Below are 22474 nucleotides of genomic sequence, written 5' to 3'. Positions count from 1 at the left end.
TATTCAGGTCTGTGTTCTTATGGGTTAGGGGGTAGACACTAGACCGCTTGAGTCACTTAGGTGGGGAGATGTTGAAGCGGGGAGAAATGCTCAGACACTAAAAAGGACAACATCCAAGAGATGACAAGTACTTAATGTTATGTCTCAGAAACGGGTGTAGCACTCTACATGGAAACTGTCCTTTTTTTAAATGTTAACTTGTTGAAGCTGGAGGAAGGTTAATGCTTTTTTATATTTCAGGAACTACCTTCTGTTGAAGAACTCACTATTGTTCTGCCTGAAGGTATTGAATTAAAGCCTCTTGGGATGGTTTCAAGTATTATTGAACAATTAGGTATGTAAATATTTTTATTTATAAAAATTATCATTTATATCCAAGCATGTACTAATAATGAAATCAAAGACTTTTATGACTGGTAAATTTTCTCTGAAAGATGTAATAACACTTCATTTTACAGTCATTAGGTTTGAACAGATAAATTCAGTTTTTGCTTATACAAGTAATATATAAATACAGTGTCTTTATAAAAATTTAAAGTGTGCTTTTACTGACATACTTCTCCAGAATTTCTTTGATTTGGTATATTTGTTTTCTATTGCTGTTAAATTACTACAAATTTAGTGGCTTAAAACAACACATTTATTAGTTTACAGTTCTGTGGGCCAGAAGTGTGATATGGGTCCCACTGGCTAAAATCAAGGGGTCCATCAGGCTGAGTTCCTCTCTGGAGGCTCTGAGGGAGAATCCTCAGATTCCTGACCTTGTCAGCATCTAGAGGCTGCCCGCCTTCCTTGGCTCATGGCCCCCTCCCTTCATTCTCAAAGCCCATAATGTAGCTTCTCTCTGACCTTCTTTCCTCATCACATCTCCCTCTGACCGCAGCCTGGAAAGGTTCCCTGCTTTTAAGGACTCCTTAGGTGGGGTCTACCCACGTAATCCAGGATCATCTCCCGTTTCAAGGTCCTTAACCTTAATCACGTCGGCAAAGTCTCCTTTTTAGCGTGAAGTAACATCCACAGGTTCAGGGATTAGGGTGTGGATGTCTTTTTTTGTTTGTGGGGTGGTGGGTAGAGGACTGTTAATCTGCCTATTGCCTTTGATTTTATCTTATAAACATGTAAAGTAGAAAGTTCTGTGATTTAACACCGATATTAATATCATGAAATATGAACCCACTGGAATACAGGGGAACTAGATTCTACAGATTTCTTTTAGCCCCAAGATGTGAAGTATGTATAGGAGAGACTTTGAAATTAATGTCGCTACCATTACCTCTCTAGTAATAGACACCTAAAAATAGGACTCAGAGTTGACAAAGTCATAGGATTTCTTAAAAAATATTTTATTTATTTAAAATAAAGACCTTTTATTTATTTATTTAAAATAAGACCCTGTGTCGGATCTTAGTTGTGGCACGCAGGATCTTTCGTTGTAGCATGCTGGCTTCTCTCTAGTGTGGCGTGCAGGCTCCAGAGCGTGTGGGCTCTGTAATTGGCAGCACATGGGCCCAGTTGCCCCATGGCACGTGGGATCTTAGTTCCCCGACCAGGGATCGAACCCACGTCCCCTGCATTGGAAGGTGGATTCTCTACCACTGGACCACCAGGGAAGTCCCAAAGTCGTAGGATTTTTGAACAGGGAAAGAGACCTAAATTGTCTACCAGTCCTTAGTTTATGACTTAAAGGGACATAGAAAAATTCAGGTCACTTGCTCTTGTGATCAGTCAATGGTAGAAATGGAAATCTGTCTTTTGATCTTTTTATGTGTCCATATCACTATTTTAAAAGTTAATTCTTATATAATTTTGCAGTTTATTAATGAAAATTCCAATTAAAATGAAACTTTTTTTACAAAAATCATAATTATTAAAACTCTTTACATCACTGTCGAGTCATTACATTTACTAGTTTTTGAATTATCTTATGGTATTTAATATGCACAAATAAGTCAGACAGGAATTTATTGGACTTGATGTATATAGAAGAAATTTAGGTCATAATGTTTATTCTCAAGGGAGAGAAATGTAAACTATATGATACACATGGACTAATGCTTTTCAAGGATACTGTTTTGAATAACACATCTTAATAGACTAACAAAATTTTCAACCTGGTGGGAATAAAGAGTAATGAATCAAACAGCACATGTTACTGTTGTATCAATACATGCTTGTTGCACACTCTGTTTTGAAAGCTTAAAACATCTAACGTTATTTGGACCTTTTACAGAAAGGAGTGTATATTATCCCACCTTAAATTACAATAGGTATTAGTCCACTAGGTTGTGGTGGTAGCTCTGTCTGGATTTGACTATGTAATCATGTTAATCTCTTGAGTACTGTTTTCTTACCTTTCTATAAAATGAGGGTTTTGGATTAGGTGATTTTTAATTTTCATGTAATTTTTGACTCCTTGAGAGGGGGATTGGGAGGGAGAGAAGATTGAGAATAAATTCTGTCAGTGTTCACTGTTATTACCTATCCTTTTCATCTTTATTCCAGGAGCAGATCTAACTCAAAAATTGTTGACCTGTGATCTGTTCCTTATGTGCATGTTCAGAACTTAGAAGCACTAGCTCTTGAAATTAATTGGGATACAATTGAAAATCTTTGAATGGATTTTAATAATCTGAACTAATATTTCAAGTGGATATTCAAGTGGAAATACTTCAGTATTTCCACTAATTTTCCAAGTGGAGATGGCATTATCTGTTTAATGTGACAGAGTATTCTTGTTTGTCGCCTTAATTTTCTAAGAACCTATTGTGTATGTGTGTCTGTCTGAGGTGTGTATGTGTTTGTTTTCCTCTTTGCTGTGGTAGATTGGTTGTTTGACATTTGTGGCACTTACACGAATTGGAGATTCTGCCAGACCAGTGGAATAATGCTTTTTGCCTTTTGAGAAGGGAAATGATAAAAATTACTGGGAGTTCTATCATTCTTACTTCAGCTGTTCAGAGGAAAATGTATTTGTGAAATCTAACTTTTTCATATATCAGTAAGTAATCAGTGCTTTGCAGAAAAGAATTTCTAGGGTGAGAAAGAAGACTGATTTCTTCTAAAACAGGAGTTAGTGACTAAATGTGAGATTATTCTTTTTTGGGTAACACTTGCTTGAGAAAATGATCAGCTTGAATTTGTTGTCTTAATGGATGATTCCAATTTTCTGTGAGATTTTGTACTTTAATTTTTTTTTTTCTTAGAACTGTAGCTTTCGTATAAAATAAAATAATGTAGAATTTATTTCCCTGTGCTACTTGGTAATAAATAGACTTTGTTTTTTTATCCAAGAGGAATAGTTACTGAGGTATATTATCCCACCTTAAATTTCATTTTAAATTATGTTGGAATTAAAGCCTAAATTCTCATTTAAATTCTGCATTATCTTCTGATTAAATCTTGAAATAATCTGTTTTGTTTCATTTTTCAGTAATAATTGAATCTATGAATAACGTACCTCCAGTTAATGAGGAGACTGTAGTTTTTAAAAGTGATCGACAGGCAGCAGGAAAGGTTTGTAAAAAATATTCAGATCCTACTAATTACCCTGTGTCTTTGTTGATTGGTTTTTCTGACTTTCACTATCTTAAAAAGTTTATTAATTTTAGTACATGAGCAATCTAGAGCTCTCAAATTTTAGTACATTCCCGATTTTCTTCAGTACTTCGTGTCTGTCTGTACATTGGTTTAACACTGCTTATTATCCTTTGCTGTTTGTGTCATTAAATACACATGTATACAGTTTTTTCCTGATGTTTGTCAGGTTGTTTGCCAGGCAGTGGGTCTATGTATTGAATAAGACACAGTTCCTCCAGGTACTCAGTTAGGTGCTGGAGACTTTCCACTGCCTAGTTGTTCATAAACTTTTTTGGTTTGTGAGGCCCTTTGAATAGTGGCTCTTAAAACTTTTTAGACTTTGCCTTCCTCAGGTGGAAGCTGAGAGTGGAATTTTTCAAGTGGAAAAAGATGTCAGTGATAGCAGGAAAGTGTCACTGCAAGCACTTCCTGGGGAATTATGAATGTGTGTATCGTCGAGAGGTTGGGTCCCTTTTCACGTCTGACTAATGGAGCAACCCCGCATGCTGCACGTCCAACCTTAAGAGGGAGGAAAGACCCCACATTTTACTCAGCAAATAGCAATTCAGAGTGGTCAGCAGAGGACGTAAAACTGTCCAAGATCAAGAATGTAAATACCAACCAGGTGTTCTTTTTCTGGCAACAGGGACAGAGTTTTATTCGCCTCGGGATTCCCCACTGTGTGTAGTACAATCCTTTGTAAATTATATGTGCTGAGTAAATATGTATTGAGTTGAAAACAAACAGGTAAGAAACCAGCTGCTATCTTTGGAGAAGCAACTTTCTGGGTTTAGTTTTTCCTAGATAAGCAACAGTTGGTGTCTTTTTTTGTTCGGAGAGATATAATTAATTTGTGTTTAATCAGAAAAAAGCATGTATTTTGAACTATATTATTAGATCAACTCACATAACTTTCCCTTTTCTATGGCTTTTCCTGCTGTTCCATTCTAACACAAATTAGAAAGGGATCAGGCTTTTATCAGGGTCCTGCCCCCCTGCACTACCTACTTTCTGGCCACCAGACTAATTTACCAAAGAGAAGTGAGTCTCTTACGATTGCAAAGCAGTCAGCAGCAGAATTAATTGGGGTCTAGAGCTAATACTTTTTGGCAATTCTTGAGAAAGTTTGCAAAGTGAAGAAAGACTTTTTAATACCTGAAGGATGGTGCCGTGCTTTTCTCCCTTTCAAATACCGAGGCTTAGTACTTTTGTTTCACGTATGGATCTCAGTGCTTTTGACTCAGAGGAAGAAGTACTGCAATACAGAACAAACCCTGTTTACTGCTGGTGCCTTTGTAAGGGGTTAGAGAGATTCGGGGGGCTTAACCTTGGAGGCTGCTGAGAGAGAGGGGAGTGGAAGTGGGTGGAGACTGCTGGGAGGGAGCTCTGCATGCACAGGCAGGCTGGCGTGCCTCCTCGGGGGAGACCAGGCAGCAGAGGCGAGGGACGTGCACCTCCTGCTCTTCTTGACTGGGAATTGAAACTCATCATTTCCATGATTCCTTGTATTGATGATTTTCACGACAGTTCCTTTTTCTTTAATAGCTAACTCAGACAATTTCAATTTCAGTATACTCAACACTTTGCCAATTTTGAAAACCTCTAAACTCACATTTCTTATATCCCCCAGTACATTTGAATTTTCAGTCCTGAATAATATTAATACTCAGCCCTTCTGTCATTTGACCTTGGAACAAGTCAGATAAAAATATAACGTTTACATCTTTAACTTTAGCTATGTGGTATAAGTCTAGAAAGAAAAATTAAATCTCTCTCCAAATTTTACGTAGAAAGCTTTGTAAATTCAAGAAGTGACAAGTCTTTCAAAAATATTTGATTATAAATCTTAGCACCTTGAAATAATCCCCAAGATAATGGTGGAGGTGTAGAGGGTTGAGAGTATCAGTTAAACAAACCAGTGATCAGAAAATGAAATTGAATCTCTTAGATGTTTAGCATATTTTATCCAGACACTAAATTGGTTTTACCTTTAATGTTAAACCTTTGCACATCCTTCCTTTTCCCTCTCCTCTTCAATAACAATAATGATCAGCTACAGTGTCAAATAATTTGTGTATATTTTAAAATTCACTGAAACTCTGTGAGGAAGTGGAATTATCCCCATTTACTCAAAAATCACAATAGCTAAAAAGGAACAAAGTGGAGTTTACAACCCAGGTGGTCTGATTTTTTTTCCCCTTCCACCTTCCTCCCCCTTTCCCACTGATTTAAGGAGGGCAACCTCAGATTTGAATTTCTACTTTTGCACTTTAATCCTTATAATGATTAGTTCCTCTTGATAATTAGTGAATGGAATTCCATTTTTAATGTTGAGTTCTTCAATATTAGGGGATTTTTTAAAAGTGACCAACCTATATCACCTGTTATTTCTATATAACCTGAATTTCTTTGCATTTAGTTTTGAGCATTTGTTCAAACAGGTTTTGTTTTTGTTATTTTTTGTTTTACTTTTTAACAAAGGAGAACTTTAACAATCACAAATCAGCAACTGAGGATGTAATAAGGTAGGTACTTTTAATGCAGTTGGTTTAAATTGGTCTAAGGTATTTGGAGAGTTATTTAGTAACTTACATCAAGAGTTTTAATAATATTCATGCTTTTGGCTCCAATAATTCCGTCCCTTACAAATCAGTTTTCAGGAAATCTGAAGTACAGAGATTTACAGATAAAGGTGTTCATTATGGGGCACCAGTTCTTACATTGAACAAATTGGAAGCTGTCTCAGTGTTCTACAATATAAGACAAATTAAATAAATTCTGCTAAATGTGTAAAGGAGTGTTAAATAGCCACAGAAATTATGCTTATGAAGAATATATTTAACATGAAAAAACTTAAAGAAACTTTAGGTTTTAAAAGGGAGCAATAGATCAGTGGAACAGGATAGAAAACCCCGAAATAAACGCATGCACTTACGGTCAATTAATTTACAGCAAAAGAGGCAAGCATATTACAGTGGAGAAAAGACAATATCTTCATTAAGTGGTGCCGGGAAAACTGGACGGCTAAATGTAAAAGAGTGAAATTAGAACACTCTGTAACACCATATTACAAAAATAAACTCAAAATGGATGAAAGAGTTAAATGTAAGACAGGATACTATAAAACTCCTAAAGGAAAACATAGGCAAAACACTCTTTGGCATAAATCGCAGCAATATTTTTTTAGATCTGCCTCCTAGGGTAATGGAGATAAAGGCAGAAATAAGCAAATGAGACCTAATTAAACTTAAAAGCTTTTGCACAGCAAAGGAAACTATAAACAAAAGAAAAGACAACCTACAGACTGGGAGAAAATATTTGCAGATGATGCTACTGACAGGGGATTAATTTCCAAAATAAACAGGTAGCTCATACAGGTTAATATCAAAAAAACAAATCAACAACCCAATCAGAAAACGGGCAGCAGCCCTAAATAGACATTTTTCCGAAGAAGACATACAGACGGCTAATAGACACATGAAAAGATGCTCACTATCTCTAATTATTAGAGAAATGCAAGTCAAAACTACAATGGGGTATCACCTCACAGCAGTCAGAATGGCCATCATTAGAAACTCTACAGATAATAAATGCCGGAGAGGGTGTGGAGTAAAGGGAACCCTCCTACACTGCTGGTGGGAATGTAAATTGGTGCAGCCACTATGGAGAACAGTATGGAGGTTCCTTAATAATCTGAAAGTAGAGTTAGCATATGATCCAGCAATCCCATTCCTGGGCATGTATCCAGAGAAAACTGTAAAAGATACATGCACCCCAGTGTTCATAGCAGCACTATATTTACAGTAGCCAAGACGTGGAAGCAACTTATATGTCCATTGACAGATGACTGGATAAACAAGTGGTATATACCTAGAATGGAATATTACTCAGCCATGAAAAAGAATGAAATAATGCCATTTGCAGCAACATCGATGGACCTAGAGATTGTCATAGTGAGTGCAGTAGGTCAGAGAAAGATAACTATTGTATGATATCACTTATACGTGGAATCTTAAAAAATGATACAAATGAGCTTATTTACAAAACATAAATAGACTCACAGACATAGAAAACAAATTTATGGTTACCAAAGGGGATAGTGGGGTGGGGTGGGATAAATTAGGAGTTTGGGATTAGCAGATACACACTACTACTACATATAAAATAGGTAAACAACAAGGACCTACTGTATAGCACAGGGAACTGTACTCAACATCTTGTAATAATCTAATGGAAAAGAATCTGAAAAAGAGTACACACACACACACGTGTATTACTGAATAACTTTAATGTACACCTGAAACTAACACATTGTAAATTAACTATGCTTCAATTTAAAAAAATAGTTAAAATGGAGCAATATACAAAAGTATGATACAGTCTCAAAAGAAAAAAAATTATTAATAGGAAAATGACTGGAAAAATCTACACTGATACTGATCATGGTCTAGTTTCTATAATGTACCTTTATTATCAGAAACATATTTAAAAACTCAGGCCTTTATATTGGGAAGAGTTTGAAATCAAGAGGCTCCCTTTCATCATTTATAAAACATTTTCAAAAATAAAATAATAGATATGCTAAAAGCAGTTCCTTTACATAAAAGTTAAAGGCTGTATGGTATCTTTGGTTTTTGAGAAATAAACAATTTCAAGTTTAAATCTACTTTACTACTTTTTGAATTTAAAAATGTTGTCGTTTAATATTATAAAAATGTTAACAGCTCTATGGAAACAGCAGAAGTGACTGAATCTAAAAGAATCAAAAAGTTCCATTTCATAAGATTTAAAATGACAGCATTTTATTTCTCAAACGTTACCAACTGTAATTCTTTTGTTCGTATCTTATAACTTAAATGAGCAGTAACAAAAACAAAAATTTATTATTTGCATCTAGTTGGTAGTTGGTACCACCAAAATGATTTAAATTTAGCAAGGAACAAACTTGTTACAGTTATTTTAGATTCATAGAAAGGAAATCTGGAATAAGCTAATGCATTTATGATCAAAATATGAAGGCTTTATGAGTACGCAGAAATGACTTAAACTTTTATTGGTTTTATATTGACAGCATTACCTTTGAAAACATTTATCGGGTTTCTTTATTTTGCAGTTAAAGGAGAACTTTATGTTTCTTCTCTTTCATAGATATTTGAGATATTTGGACCTGTCGCGCACCCATTTTATGTGTTACGGTTTAATTCTTCAGAGCACATTGAGAATAAAGGTATTAAAATAAAGGACACTATGTATTTTGCTCCATCAATGAAAGACTTCACCCAATATATATTCACAGAAAGACTTAAACAGTAAGTACTTTATTGGCATGCTATTTCTTTGCTTATCTAATGTTTATGTTTTAGGAGTAATTCTCAGTGATGTAGTTTCTTGTAGTTAAAACGTTATCGATCTAACAGAGTTAATTTGTCTTCCTGGTAACATCTCTGAAAGCTACAATTGTTATCAGACTTTATAGGTCGAGATCATTTGTATCTTTTGCCCAAAATGACATGATCAACTAGTAAGAGCATGTTTGGGCCATATACATTTTGTCAATTTTAATTCATTATTTTTTCCATTATGTACCTTCTTTCATATATATGCTACTTTACTATTAGTATTATAATTTTTTTTAAAAAAACTTCCATTTTAAATAAAAATTTCTTTGGATTACATTCATAGGCTTCACTATTTAATGAAACGGTAATTCTCAAGAAGAAAAAAGAAAATGAGTAAATTTCAGGTTACTTATAAATTGTAAACTTAATAGAAGAGAGAACTAAAATGTGTGTTGTGTATCAAGCCATGGTTAACAGGGTTGACTTCACCAACGAACCAGTGGTCTCCATTCTGTCTGGATGCTGTATGAAATATGCTGTATGATGCCTGTGGCATGTGTCTGGTAATATTTCTGTTCCCACCGATGAGCTCTGTATCTGCCAGGTGTAAATTGTGTCACCAGGTGTTAGCTGTAGAGCTGTTTATGTCAGTTAGGTTTTTTTATTATAATTACATAATTAATTTTTGCACAAACCAGTGATATGCGAATTCCAGTAGAATAGCTTTTTCTATAAACATAAGTTAAATGCTTTGGAAGGATGTAATGAATATGAGCCAATAAAAATATTGCCCAGTTAAGGGCAGAAGAAAAGACTGCAAGGGATTGGCAGAGAGTAGATCTTAAATCTGGAAAGACCTTGCACTCAGTTTGACACAAAAGTCCCTTTGAGATCTAGCTGTCTTTCAGTTGGAAACTTGAAATACAGGTGAAGCATTAGGGGTGTGGTTTTTGCAGGAGCTAACAGTGAGTAGTAACCCTGGTGCTTGTCAAACCCTGGTACCAGTCCCAGCTGCAGGCCACGAGAAGGCCTCTCTACCACCTACATATTAAATCCAGTCTGAGTTTCAGTTATTGGAAATAATTTCTGAAATGAGATGAACATTTTATTCCTGATAATTGATTAAACTCATGTTTTAAGAATCCACACGATTATCTGAAGGAACTTAAGGTGTTCTTCAGGCTGCATAAGGTTAGTTTTTCTAAATGTTGACAAGAAAGGTGAATTAAATAGACAACAAAGTCATAAAGATTTTAGTATGTTTTAAAATCATGCCTTAAATAATTAGCATTTCATTCTGTTTGAATATTAGGCTGTTGCTCTGGATGTGCCATATATTTTGCTTTTAACAGATAAAATATTTTAGCTAAAAGTTGATAGGTTGAAAAGATTTTCTGAAGATGTTTTTAGATAGATTTAGAAGCAGTCTTTGTACTGATTTGCAAGCACAAGAATTTTGTCCTTGAAAGAAAGAACAAGAAACTAAAGAATTGGGAAATTGAGCCCACCCTGCAGAAACCCAGCCTGACAAAGACTTCTGTTCTAGACTGCATATTTTGGGTCAGTCATGGGGACTCCTTTGCCTTTGAGGTGGAGAAGTTTAGCTTCTCTCCAGCTTACCTTCTTCTAGTAAGGCTATTTTAATCTTAGCTTCCCATGAACTTAGTCTTTTGTTAAAGATGCTGTTTGAAATGTTGCTTGATCTTTTCTATAGTAGATTTTGATTTTCTGTGGTGATGCCCTACTTGGGGAGCTTTTACCATTTATATCTTTAAGATCCCACACTAAGGGCACTGCAGGCCATCAGATGGTATCCATACAAAAAGGAGTCCTGGAGCTATGATAAATGCATGGGCGTAAGATGATAATTAAAAGCAGAAAAATCATTGATATAAATCGTATATAATGGCAAAATTCTGAATTAAAATTTTAGAGCAGACTTAATGATTTCATGTTGTGCCAGCCCACAGACATCTGTAAATTGATTTTAATGGATTGTGGATTAATGGATTAATGATTTTAATGAATTAATTCCTGAGAATCTTCCATTTATTTTTGAGATTTGGTTTCAAGCAGTGAGGACAAAATCTCCTAATACCTTGTAATATTTTAATGTAATTGAATAACAAATATTGTCAAACTCTGAAATCAAGAGGATTAACCAGATAAGATTAAAAATGAGATTTCAGAAATTATAATTGTACTTATAATAGATTTGTGTGCTTTTGTTGGTCATAGAGTGTAAAACTTTCCACCAAAAGTAGTTAATGCTTGTGATTATACTGTCCTTCAGAATCTTCAAAGCTCCTCCTCCTCCCCAAACTAGATATCCTTTGTCTCACCCTCTCTTCTTTGAGAGGCAGTCTTAGAGCAAGCCTTGGTTACTCAGGGAGTATCGTTGATATTCCTCAGGTGAATTGAGGAAGAAGAATTTCATGTTGTGATCTCTGTTGTTGAACCTGTAAAGTCTTAGACAAGGGAATGCCTCGTATTCATTTTTGTGTCCTTGGCACCTGGAACAGCATTTTGACCTGTGGTATTGTTTAAGCATCTGTTGAAGGAAGTTTATGGGCTGAGCTCAGGTATCATGAAACTATCCGTCAAAGTCAGAGCATCTGGAGCTACTTAGGAACTGCAGAACCACTTTGTCCTGCACAACACAGCCTTGGCCTCTCATTCTGATTCCCCGCTCCTAATATTTACGTGTGCCTTTCCCACATCTTCTTAAATGAGGTAAAGAACACAAAAATGAGCCTTTATTCTTTGCTCTTCTTTTCATGTATATTGCAAATTAAGATTGAGCTTAGGTCTTGTACTTTATTATTTTCCGTACTATTAGGTTATAAGCACTTAACAAAATCTTAGTAAGTACCTTGACCCTTTGACCTTTGTTTTTTCCCCCTAGGGATAGGGGATCAGATGCATCATGGAAGAATGATCAAGAACCACCACCAGAGGTACACGTATAAGTCTTTTTACACAGTATTTGAGAGAGGAAGGTAGGGCTCCGTCTTATAAACCCATCGTTCTTGGCCTGAAGGAGGTCCTCAAGGCTGCTCACCAGTCACACTGCCTCTTGCCAGCCTGTGTGCTCTCGCCTGTCCCAGACGGCTTTTATACCGCCCAGAGTTTGTGATCATTTCAGGAAAAAAAATTTTCAGTCAGTCACATTTTAATAATTATCAGCTTATCATTTTCCTTAAAATATCCTATTTTTATCAATTTCGTTGAGGCCTGGCAAAGGCAGAATTGTCATTATTAAAAAAAAATTTGTTTCCTTTAGTAGGTTCACCATGTGGGATGTGATTATACACCATCACATTTATTGATGGTGCTTTTAATAAGCTGCCTTTCTTTTGGAGGTACAAAATCATTACAGTCTGCCTACTTCTCCATTTTTTACAGTATAATTACCTTCCTAAAAAGAGTGTTCTTGTATTTCTTTCTTAAATCTATGCCAGCAAGACTATTTTTATGTCTCTAAGTAGCTTGATATATATGGTCTTTAAATTATTAAAATATGAAAATTACAGCAGTGAGTGTATATGTTTATTAAAATAGTGTGAATTTATACAATATAAAAGAAGAATTGTAATTATTATAAGTGGGAGTTTTTAAATGTGCTCAGTAGTTCTGATGAAGTTTCTCAGTTTTGTAAATTCTTGGTATTTCAGATTTAATTTTGGTCATTTTAGATGTTCTCAAACAGTGCTGAAGGTTCATGGTCTATGTTAATTTCCGATTTTGCTGAAGCATGAGTCAGGGAGTGCCCACTTACATAGTCACTTAGCCAATGAGCAGTCCTAGTTTAGTATCCACACTGCCATGGGATTGTTTTCTGATTTGTGTCATGTGTACATGTGATTTCCACTAAGACCCTGAAGATTCACTTAATGTTCTTAGTTATGTTCAGGACATCTTAAAAGTATTTGGGGATTCACAAAGGTCTTGAAACATATTTCTTGTGAAATCCAGATATTCTAATACATCCCTGTTGTTTTAGACCTAAGCATTAAAGTTGTTAATTATGGAATTGTTAATAGTTTATAAAATTGGTTTGATTGGGTTAATTTTAAAATTAAATCACAACATAGTTTATGGGAATTGTTTTTTCCAAGTAGTTGACTGGATGTCTCTATTTCTGTAATATGAGAAACTCTGAGATTCTAACTTTCATAATGATCAGATTTTGTAGTATAGGATTATTGCCTGGTCTTAATCGTAGACTAGAATTTGGAATTTGTGGGGTGTAAACTTAAAAAAAAAATCATGCCCTGAAAACAGGAAATACTGAACTTGGATAAAGGAGCATAATAGTGAATACATCTTATTCATCTCCACATCCGTTTCTAACATATGAATACATAATTTGAGTTGAATAAATGTGTTCAGTGAATGCAAATTTAAATTAATTTATATATAAGAAAAATGTGAATTTTTCTATGATTTTGTGAGGTGGTAGCAAAATACTGCCAAAGTAGTCACTCTAAAATAAACCATTGCCAGTTAAGATCCTTTAATACATCCCTCCTGCTTTTTTTTTTTTTTTTTTTCTTTTTTCTTAACATCTTTACTAGAGTATAGTTGCTTTACAATGGTGTCCTCCTGCTTTTTAGGATAATGCCCAGTTATTTAAACTGGCCCCATAAGGGTCTTTATTAACTTCTCCAATTTCATCATCTCAGAGTTTGCTGTGTAAGAAGCTTTCGCTTTGCCTTAGAGAACCATTTGCACTTCTCTAATATACGGTGCCTTTGCACATGTAACCCACTCCCCAAAAGCTTCCTTCCCCTTGTTCATTGCTGACTCATCATCAGAGATTCAACCTGGGGCTCCCATATCAAGCCTTCCTTGCCCTCTTTCCTCTTTCCGTAGCCCCATAATCCCAGAGCACTGTCACAGCGCTTGTTTATTGGCTTATTTATCTATTTTCTTGTTTGAACTGTTTCAGAGAAAGCAGTGTCTTCCATCTGGTCTCAGTACTTTCTAGTGTCTGGCTCAGTACCAAATTTAACATGAGCTTAAAAATTTTAGCACATTAAAGATCAGTAATAAAAGGTCATGTGTTTCAAGGTACTAAAATTAGTTGATGTTTTTGAATTTGATTATAGATTCTGAGGCATATCAACTCTTGGTTCATGGAAGATTCAATCTAGAATATATTTCAGCAAGACCATACTGAAAATACCGAACAGAAACTTTCATATGTATTTTATTTCTTCCTTTTAATTAGGGAACACATGTATACACAGTGACCCTGCTTTTGTATTTTTTTAACGAAACATAGTCATTATTTTCTGAAATTAATAGGATAGTAAAATACCTGAATTCCAAGAAATCGTAGAAGTTATACGTAGCTAATAGGTCTTGGTTTTTGGTAGGTTATAACAGTGGATCCCAATTCTTAGTAACATCTGAATTTTCCCTCTTGTAATTTAAAATGATTTCTTCTTGGAAGTTGGGTCATTCGTGTATCTACTTATCAAAGCCTTTTCCTACACTCCTATCCAAAGAGCATCCTAGTGATTTTCCCCACCCTTACTTTGCCTTATTATTTATTTATATCCCTTATTATACCTGACATTGTATTATTAAAATAATTAATCCCTATAAAGTGTTTAAAACAGTGCCTGGCATATAATGGGTGTGTGTGAATTTTTGAATGAATGAAGGGTATAACATTCACTTCCATTTTTATATTAGATCTGATAATTTATGTATTTGCTTATTCCTAACTACTCCTGTCTTTAGAATTGTTTGGCAGCTGGCACTATGATGAATCGTGACTCTAAGCTGGAAGTCAGATTTCTAGCTAGGGAATACCCATATCTGAAGGGTGTTTAAGATCAGCATTTTAAAGTTACCTATCTGAAACTTTCTAGGAATTCAAAACAAAACAATATAAAAAAACCTTCAGTACTCATCTTCTGTGTTAGAGTCATTAGGCATTTATCAAAAAATATTTTATTTTTCTATCATGTCTGATTTGAATATTATTGGTAAATATTAAGTATTGAAAAGTGTAACTTTTCTGTCAGGGTCACTGTTAAATATGTACCATTGAATTGGTAAATGCATGTGACATAAATCTGTCTATTTTTCTGTGCAAGGCCTTAGATTTCAGTGATGATGAAAAGGAAAAAGAAGCCAAACAGAGAAAAAAATCTCAGATTCAAGGCCGCAAAAAATTCAGATCTGAATTTAATGAACCAGGTGAGTTAAATGTAATATATAGTCATTTTTTCATCTTCATTTACATCTATATAAGTTCCTCAGTAATAAAACTGAGGGAACATCTGGGGTCCTGTCTTTACGCTCTGGCATCTGGCCAGCATTGGAGGCGTTACACAGATGCGATGTGGTGGGGGAGTGACAGGGGATGTTCATTGGTGGCTTTTCAGGCTCGTGGGTGTAAACTTGGCTCCTAGGGGTAAAAGGCAAGCTAAGCCTTGGTAGAATCATTTGTACTCATCAGTACTTTTTTTTTTTTTTTTAGAAAGCTGTTTGCTTCCATTTTTAGAATTAAATGATATGGTGCTTAAGCTAAAATCAAGGTGTTTTATTTCCTGTTGACATAATGCAATCACAGAAGGAAGTCTTCATGTTGCCTTTTTATATCCACATCCCCTTCCCCCCTCCTACCTCTTCCTCAGCTCCTGACAACCACTGATCTGTGTGCCATTTCTGTAATGTATTTTGTCCTGTCAAGGATGGTTATATAAATTAGTGATTGGGTTTTGTCACTGAGCACAGTTTTCTGGAAATCATCTAGATTGTTGTATATATCAAGTTTCTTTTCATTCCAGGGTAATATTCTGTGGTGTGAATATACCACAGGTGGTTTAACCGTGCATCCATTGAAAGACATTTGGGTTGTTTACAGTTTGGGGTTTTATGAAGAAAGCTGCTTTATACATTTGTGTACAGATTTTTATGTGAACACAAATTTTCACATTTCTCTGGGATAAATGTCCAAGAGTACAGTTGGGTTATATGATACAGTGGACAAGTGGACAACTTTGGGGTCAGGGGCACTGACACTCACAAACACACACACACACACACACACACACACCCCACCCCAAGGTAGTTGAAAATCTGTGTATAACTTACAGCTGGTCCTCTGTATCTGCGGTGATGTGTCCATGGATTCAGCCAGCCCTGGATAGTATAGTACGCATTTATTGAGAAAAATCTGCTTATAAGTGGACCTGTGCAGTTCAAACACATGTTATTTGAAGGCTCCACTGTAGTTGCATGTTTAGTGTCTTGAGAAACTGCCACACTGTTTTTCGTGTGGCTTTACCACTTTAGGTTCCTGTCACCAGTGTATGTATGAGTGGCCCAGTTTGTCTGCATTCTCACTAGCATTTGGTATTTTCATTATTTTTTATTTTAGCCATTCTGATAGGTATGTGATGATATGTAATTGTGATTTTTAACTTGCATTTTCCTAATGGCTAATGATATTGAACAGCTTTCCATGAGCTCATTTGCTATCTGTGTATCTCTTCAGTGACGTATTTGTTCATGTCTTTTGCCCATTTTCTAATTGTGTTTCTGTGTTTTACTCTTGAGTTATGAAAGTTTGTACATAATTTCTTCCAGTCTATAGCTTGTGTTTTCATCCTCATAAAAGGATCTTTTGCAGAACAAAAATTTTTTATTTTGATGAAGCCCAGTTTATCTGCTTTGCTTTTATGGAGTCTGAGAATTTCTTTCCTAGACCTACATTTGAAAGATTTTCTCTCTCTCTTTTTTTTTTTTCTGAAAGTTTTCAAAATTATTTTAGCCATTTTAGTTCCTTTGCCTTTCCATATGAATTTTAGAATAAACTTCCCTATATTGGCAGAAGGTCTTGCCAGGATTTTGATAGGAATTGGGTTAAACCTGTATGTTGGTTTGGAGAGAATTGACATCTTAACTGTATTGAGTCTTCCACTCCACAAACATGGTATACATCACCATTAATTTAGATCTTCTTTAATTTCTTTCACCAGCATTATGTAGTTTCCAGAATGCGAGTCCTGTACATTTTTTTGTTAGATATACACCTGAGTATTTCATTTCTGGGGAATCATTGTAAATGATGTTGCATTTTAAATTCGTGTTCATTTCTAGAATACAGAAATACAATTATTGTTTGTATGTTTAGCTTGTGTCTTGTGAGCTTGCTGAACTCACTAGTTCTAGGAGTTTCTCCCTTGAGATTTTCAATGTAGACAGTTATGTCAGTGGCAGATAAGAACAATGCCCCCCCCCCCACCGCCCCTGCAGTTTGTATGCATATTTAGCTCTCTTTCTCACCATTACTAACTATAACTTCTGGCACTATATTGAGTAAATATGTTTTGTTCCTGGTCATAGAGGAAAACATTCAGTCTTTCACCATTAAGTATAATGTTAGGTGTAGGGGTGCTGTAGATGTCCTTCTTCAAGTTGAGGAAGTTTCTGTCTAGTTCTGTTTTCCCTGAGCTTTTTTTCAGGAATCATGCATTTTGTCAAATTTTTAAATTCTGACAATTGTTTTTCTGCATTGATTGATAAGATCACATGACTTCTTCATTACCTTGTTAATAAAGTAGCTTACATTGGTTTTAGAATATTGAATGAGCATCATGGGAATAAACCATGGTGTATAATTCTTTGTATATGTTATTGAATTTTGCTCATATTTTGATACATATTTTTATGTTTATATTCATGAGGGATATTGGTCTTTCTTTCTCTTCTTTCTTTCTTTCTTTCTTTCTTTCTTTCTTTCTTTCTTTCTTTCTTTCTTTCTTTTCTTTCTCTCTCTCCCTCTTTCCCTCTCTCCCTCTCTCTCCCTCTCTCCGTCCCTCTCTCTCTCTCTCTCCCTCCCTCTCTCTCTCTCTCCCTCTCTCTCTCTCTCTGTCCCTCTCATTTTTTTACCTGGTTTTGGTGTCAGCAGAAGCTTCCTCCTAGCTTCATAAAATGACTTGGGAATTTTTTTTTTTATTATTTTCTTGAAAACATTTTGTAGATTTGGTGTTAATTGTTTAAATGTTTGGTAAAAAGTCTCCAGTGAATCACCTCAGCCTGGAGATATCTTTTTTTGGGAGACTTTTAATTACAAGTTCAATTTCCTTAATAGTGATATCTTTTTCACATTGGATAGATTATAGTAGGTTGTGTTTTTCAAGGAATTGGTCCATTTCATCTAATTTGTCAAGTAATGTGTGTAGAGTTGTTTACAATATTGCCTTGACATCCTTTTGATGTTTTTCCTGATATTGATCATTTGTGTCTTCTGTTTCTTTGTCAGTTTTGCCTAGAGGGTTGCCAATTATGTTGCTTTTTCACAGAGCCAGTTCTTTATGTCATTTAATTTTCTTTATTGTTTTTCTATTTGCAGTTTCATTCTTTCAGCTCTTTATCATTAACTTTCTGCTGCTTGCTTTGGGTTTATTTTGTTCTGGTTTTTCTAGGTTCTTGAGGTGGGAGCTTATATTATTTATTTAAGACTTTACTGCTTAAACTTGTTCCACAGATATTGGTGTGTTTTATTTATTGTGATTTAGCTTAACGTTCCTTTGTTTGTTTTTATTTACCTTGAGACATCCTCTTTGACCAATGGATTATTTAGAAGAGTATTATTTAGTTTACAAGTGTTTGGAGATTTTTCTGTAATCTTTCTGTTATTGATTTCTATTTTTGATTCCATTGGGGGTTGAGAACACAATCTGTATGATTTCAATTCTACATTTTTTAAAAAGTTTTATGGAATATGGTCTATCTAGGAATATGATTTTGGGCGGTTGAAAGTAATGTATATTTTGCTGTTGTGTGGTGGAGTGTTCTATAAATGTCAATTAGATCTTGTTAGTTGTTGGTGGTATTGAAATTTTCTCTAGCCTTAGTGATTTTCCGTATAGCTGTTTTGTCAGTTGTTGAGAGAGCATGTGGTTGGGGCATGCATATTTAGGATTACTATATTTTCTTGGTAGATGACCCCTTTATCATTATAAAATGTCCCAGTCTTTGCTCTGAAGCCTGTTTTATCTGATATTAATATAGCTAACCCTTCTTTCTTTTGATTAATGTTTGCATATTGTAGCTTGTTCCATCCTTTTACTTTCAACGTGACTGGATCATCTGAAATGTTTCTTGTAGATTGTAGTTATGTTTTTTAATCCACTCTGCCAACTTCTGTGTTTTAATTGGTATATTTAGACCATTTATATTTAATGTAATTATTGATATGTTAGGGCTTTAAATCTGTGTTTTTCTGTATTCTCTCTAGTTTTTATTTCTCTGTTGTCTTTTTTCTGCCTGCTTGTGGTTGCTATAACATTTTTTAGAATTCCATTTGCATTTATCTGCAGTGTGGATTGTATCAGTTAGTATGGTTTTCTTTCAGTGGTTGCTTTAGGTCTTAAATTTTATATACATAAGTTATCACAATCTGCTATTGTCATTTTACTGGTTTGAGTGCAGTGTAGAAACCTTGCCTCTCTATATGTCCCTTTATTTTCCCTTGTTAATAGTATAAATTGCTTTAATTGTTTCCTATGTATACAGTAAGAATCACATCAGCAGTTATAATTTTTGTTCCAGCCATCAAACATAATTAGAAGACTCAGTCACAGAAGGAAATTCTATTGTATTTACTCCTGTTTTTGCTTACTCTGTTCTTCTTTGCTTCCGGATGCCTTACAGTCTTTTCTTTTATTGTTTCTGTTTAGAGAACTTGCTTTAGTCATTCTATTAGGGTAGGTCTGCTGGAGATAAATTCTTAGCTTTTCTTCATCTGAGAAAGTCTTTGATTTCCCTTTTTCCTGAGGATATTTTCACTCAGTATAGAATTCTAGATTGCCAGTTTTCTTTCAGCACTTGAAAAATGTTGTGCCACTTCTTTCTGGCCTCCATGGTTTCTGATGAGACATCTACTGTCATTCAAATTGTTTTTTTCATGTGGATAAGGTATCATTTCTCTCTTCCTCTGCTTTCATGTTTTTTCTTTGTTTTTAGTTTTTAAAAGTTTGTGATGTGTCTTGGTGTAGACTTCTTTGGGTTTATCCTAACTGAGATCTGTTTAGCTTTTTGAATCTTTGGGTTTATGTCTTATGCCAAATTTGAGAAGTGTTCAGTCATTATTTCTTGAAGTACATCTTCTCCCTCATTTTTCTTCTCCTTTCCTTCTAGGATTCTGAAGATGTAAATATTAGTTATTTTGTTACAGTCCCACAGATCACTGAAGCTCTCTGTTCATTGTTTCCCCAGTTTATTTCCTTTCTTCTTTTCAGACTAGATACTTTTTGTTGTTCTATCTTCTTTCTTCTGTCCCTTCATTCTACTGTTGAGCCCTCCCTTCAGTTTTTAATTTTGATTATTAAATTTTCAGTTCTGAAATTTATTTTTCTTTGTTTTTTTGTTTTTTTTTTTTGCGGAGACTTTCTATTTTTTGTTTCAGTGTGTTCCTTGTTTTGTTTCAGTGTGTTCCTAATTTTTTATTGAAGTGTTTTTATGATGACTACTTAAAAACATTTCTCTGATAATTCTAACATCTTTGTCTTCTTGATGTTGGCCTCAATTAGTTTTCCTTTTTCATTGAGTTTCAAATCTTCGTGGTTCTAGGTATGACGAGTGGTTTTTAATTGAAACGTGGACATATTAGTTATTATGCTGTTTTTGTTTTTAAAACTGTTCTGGCGGGGAAAGGAAGGAGGTTGCGTTATTACTATTACTACCAGGTGGGGATAGGAGTTAAGCTTTTCTTCATAACTTCTGTTGACATCTGAAGCCGGGGGTGAATCATTACTGCTGCACGCGGGCAGGCCTCCTCTTGTGTCTGGTGGGGGTAAGAGTGCCTCGTTACTGCTCCTGACACCATGGGGGATGGCCTCGTTATGCTGGGCACTGATGAAAGTCCTGACTCTCCTAGGTTTTCTCTGACTCCACCCCAAGTACAGGAAGTGGAGGAACACTGTGTTACTGCTGGTGGAGATGCAAGTCCAGGTTCCCCATTGTCATTGAGGGGAGGCTGGAAACTGGCTCCCTGCTCAGCCTCTTCTGACCACCCTGGTTGGGAGGGCTAGCCAAGCCCCTTACTCAGCCTTTGAGAGTGTGAGTGAGGTTCCTGTCCAGTTTTCTCTGTGGTGTTTGGCTGAAATCAACTGGTTATTGTCTCAAAGTTTTGTCTTGCTTTCCCTTTCCTGATCTCTGGCCTTTTGGATTCATTTAAAATTGATAATTTTAAGCCTTATAAAATTGTAATTACTGTAAGGTCTACTGGAAGTTAAAGAAGAAATTATTGAAATTTTAAACAGTGTTTTTTGATGTATTAAAGTTAATTTTAATTTTGTTTTTATGCTTTTTTCCCCAAAGGTGAAGGTTTTTCAGAAGTACATCAGAATTGGAATGTTCATAACTCTGCTTCAGAGCCTTCAAAAGGATATCACAGCAGAGAATTCACACGAGGGTTTTCCCGGGGCAGATATCCTCGGTCTTGTCCTGGCAGGCCCCCACCTCCACAGTTTTATAACTCAGAGCACATGGTACCTCAGGAGACTTCAGGATTTCCACCCCAGAGACAGGACGGCCCTATGATGCCACAGTATCCCTTCCCTCCTCCCGGGTTTGACATGCATAACTTCTCACTCCCTCCCCCTCCACCACCCCTGCCACCACCTCCTGCATCTGCAAACATGGGCTGGGCTGCCCCTGCTGTGGCGCCTCACCTGTTAATTCCCCTACCGTACTCCCTCCCCCCACCTCCGCCCCCCCCACCTCTGCCTCCCCCCTCTTCTGGAGATAGTAATGCTTCTCATTTTGGTCCTTACTATTAGGTGGACGTATGCATTTCCTGAGAAATGTGGACTTTTATATATATATACACACACGCACGCGCGCGCACACACACACACATACATATATATAGGAAGGATTTTTTTTTTAAAAAAAAGAGATCATGTAGCTAGAGTTTGAAAGCATTGTAAATTACTAAATGGTTCCTTCAGTTGTAAGTTGATATATATTATAATCTTTGTGAAATTGTATTCATGAAAATTTAACATTAAACTTGTGGGGGGGGAATCCAATTATGTGGTATTAAAACTTTGAACACTACCCAGTTAAACAGTATGTGTAGATCTAATAATAATAGATCTGGAGCAACTTTCATCATGGGTTAAAATGCACTGAGTATATTATGTTTTTGGTATATCTGAAAATAAGATGTTAAGTCCTATTGAGAGTCTTTAAAATAAACTATTTTTATAAACTTATACATTGAAAATTGATTTTCATTGTAAATGCAGTTTACCAATAAATGTAAACGTCCTAACTTTTTTTTTTTTTAAAGCAAGTGAAGGGTACAAAGAAGAAAAGCCTTATGTCTTGGCAGAAGCCATGTCTATAATTAAAGTTAATATTTATTAGTTTTGCACAGGCAGGCTTTCCATTATCTATGCAAATTTCCATTATTTGGGCATGATCCAGTAGTCTTTACTGTTTAACCACGTAAAGAGACACAAGGATCATTCACAATAAAATATGTTATTTATTCACAGTAACATGTATTTACCGCCACACTAGGA

At 35.4% G+C, this 22474-nt stretch overlaps 1 protein-coding gene across 1 annotated transcript in view; it reads left to right on the top strand.

The window, feature by feature from the left end:
• The window catches only part of NAF1 (nuclear assembly factor 1 ribonucleoprotein), a 40772-nt gene extending 18646 nt beyond the window's left edge, over nt 1–22126 (top strand). Inside the window, exons 3-8 of the mRNA XM_068542032.1 lie at nt 241–334; nt 3431–3513; nt 8725–8885; nt 11821–11872; nt 15026–15128; nt 21264–22126. Of these exons, the coding sequence (XP_068398133.1) occupies nt 241–334; nt 3431–3513; nt 8725–8885; nt 11821–11872; nt 15026–15128; nt 21264–21724 (954 nt within the window). The 3' untranslated portion in view covers nt 21725–22126. The remainder of the gene's footprint in view (nt 1–240; nt 335–3430; nt 3514–8724; nt 8886–11820; nt 11873–15025; nt 15129–21263) is intronic.
• Nucleotides 22127–22474: the final 348 nt, after the last annotated feature.

Source organism: Eschrichtius robustus, chromosome 4 (genome assembly GCF_028021215.1).
Source record: "Eschrichtius robustus isolate mEscRob2 chromosome 4, mEscRob2.pri, whole genome shotgun sequence".
Classification (NCBI taxonomy): Eukaryota; Metazoa; Chordata; class Mammalia; order Artiodactyla; family Eschrichtiidae; genus Eschrichtius; species Eschrichtius robustus.
Note: the sequence above shows the minus strand (reverse complement) of the source record. Positions and strands in the feature narration are given on the sequence as shown.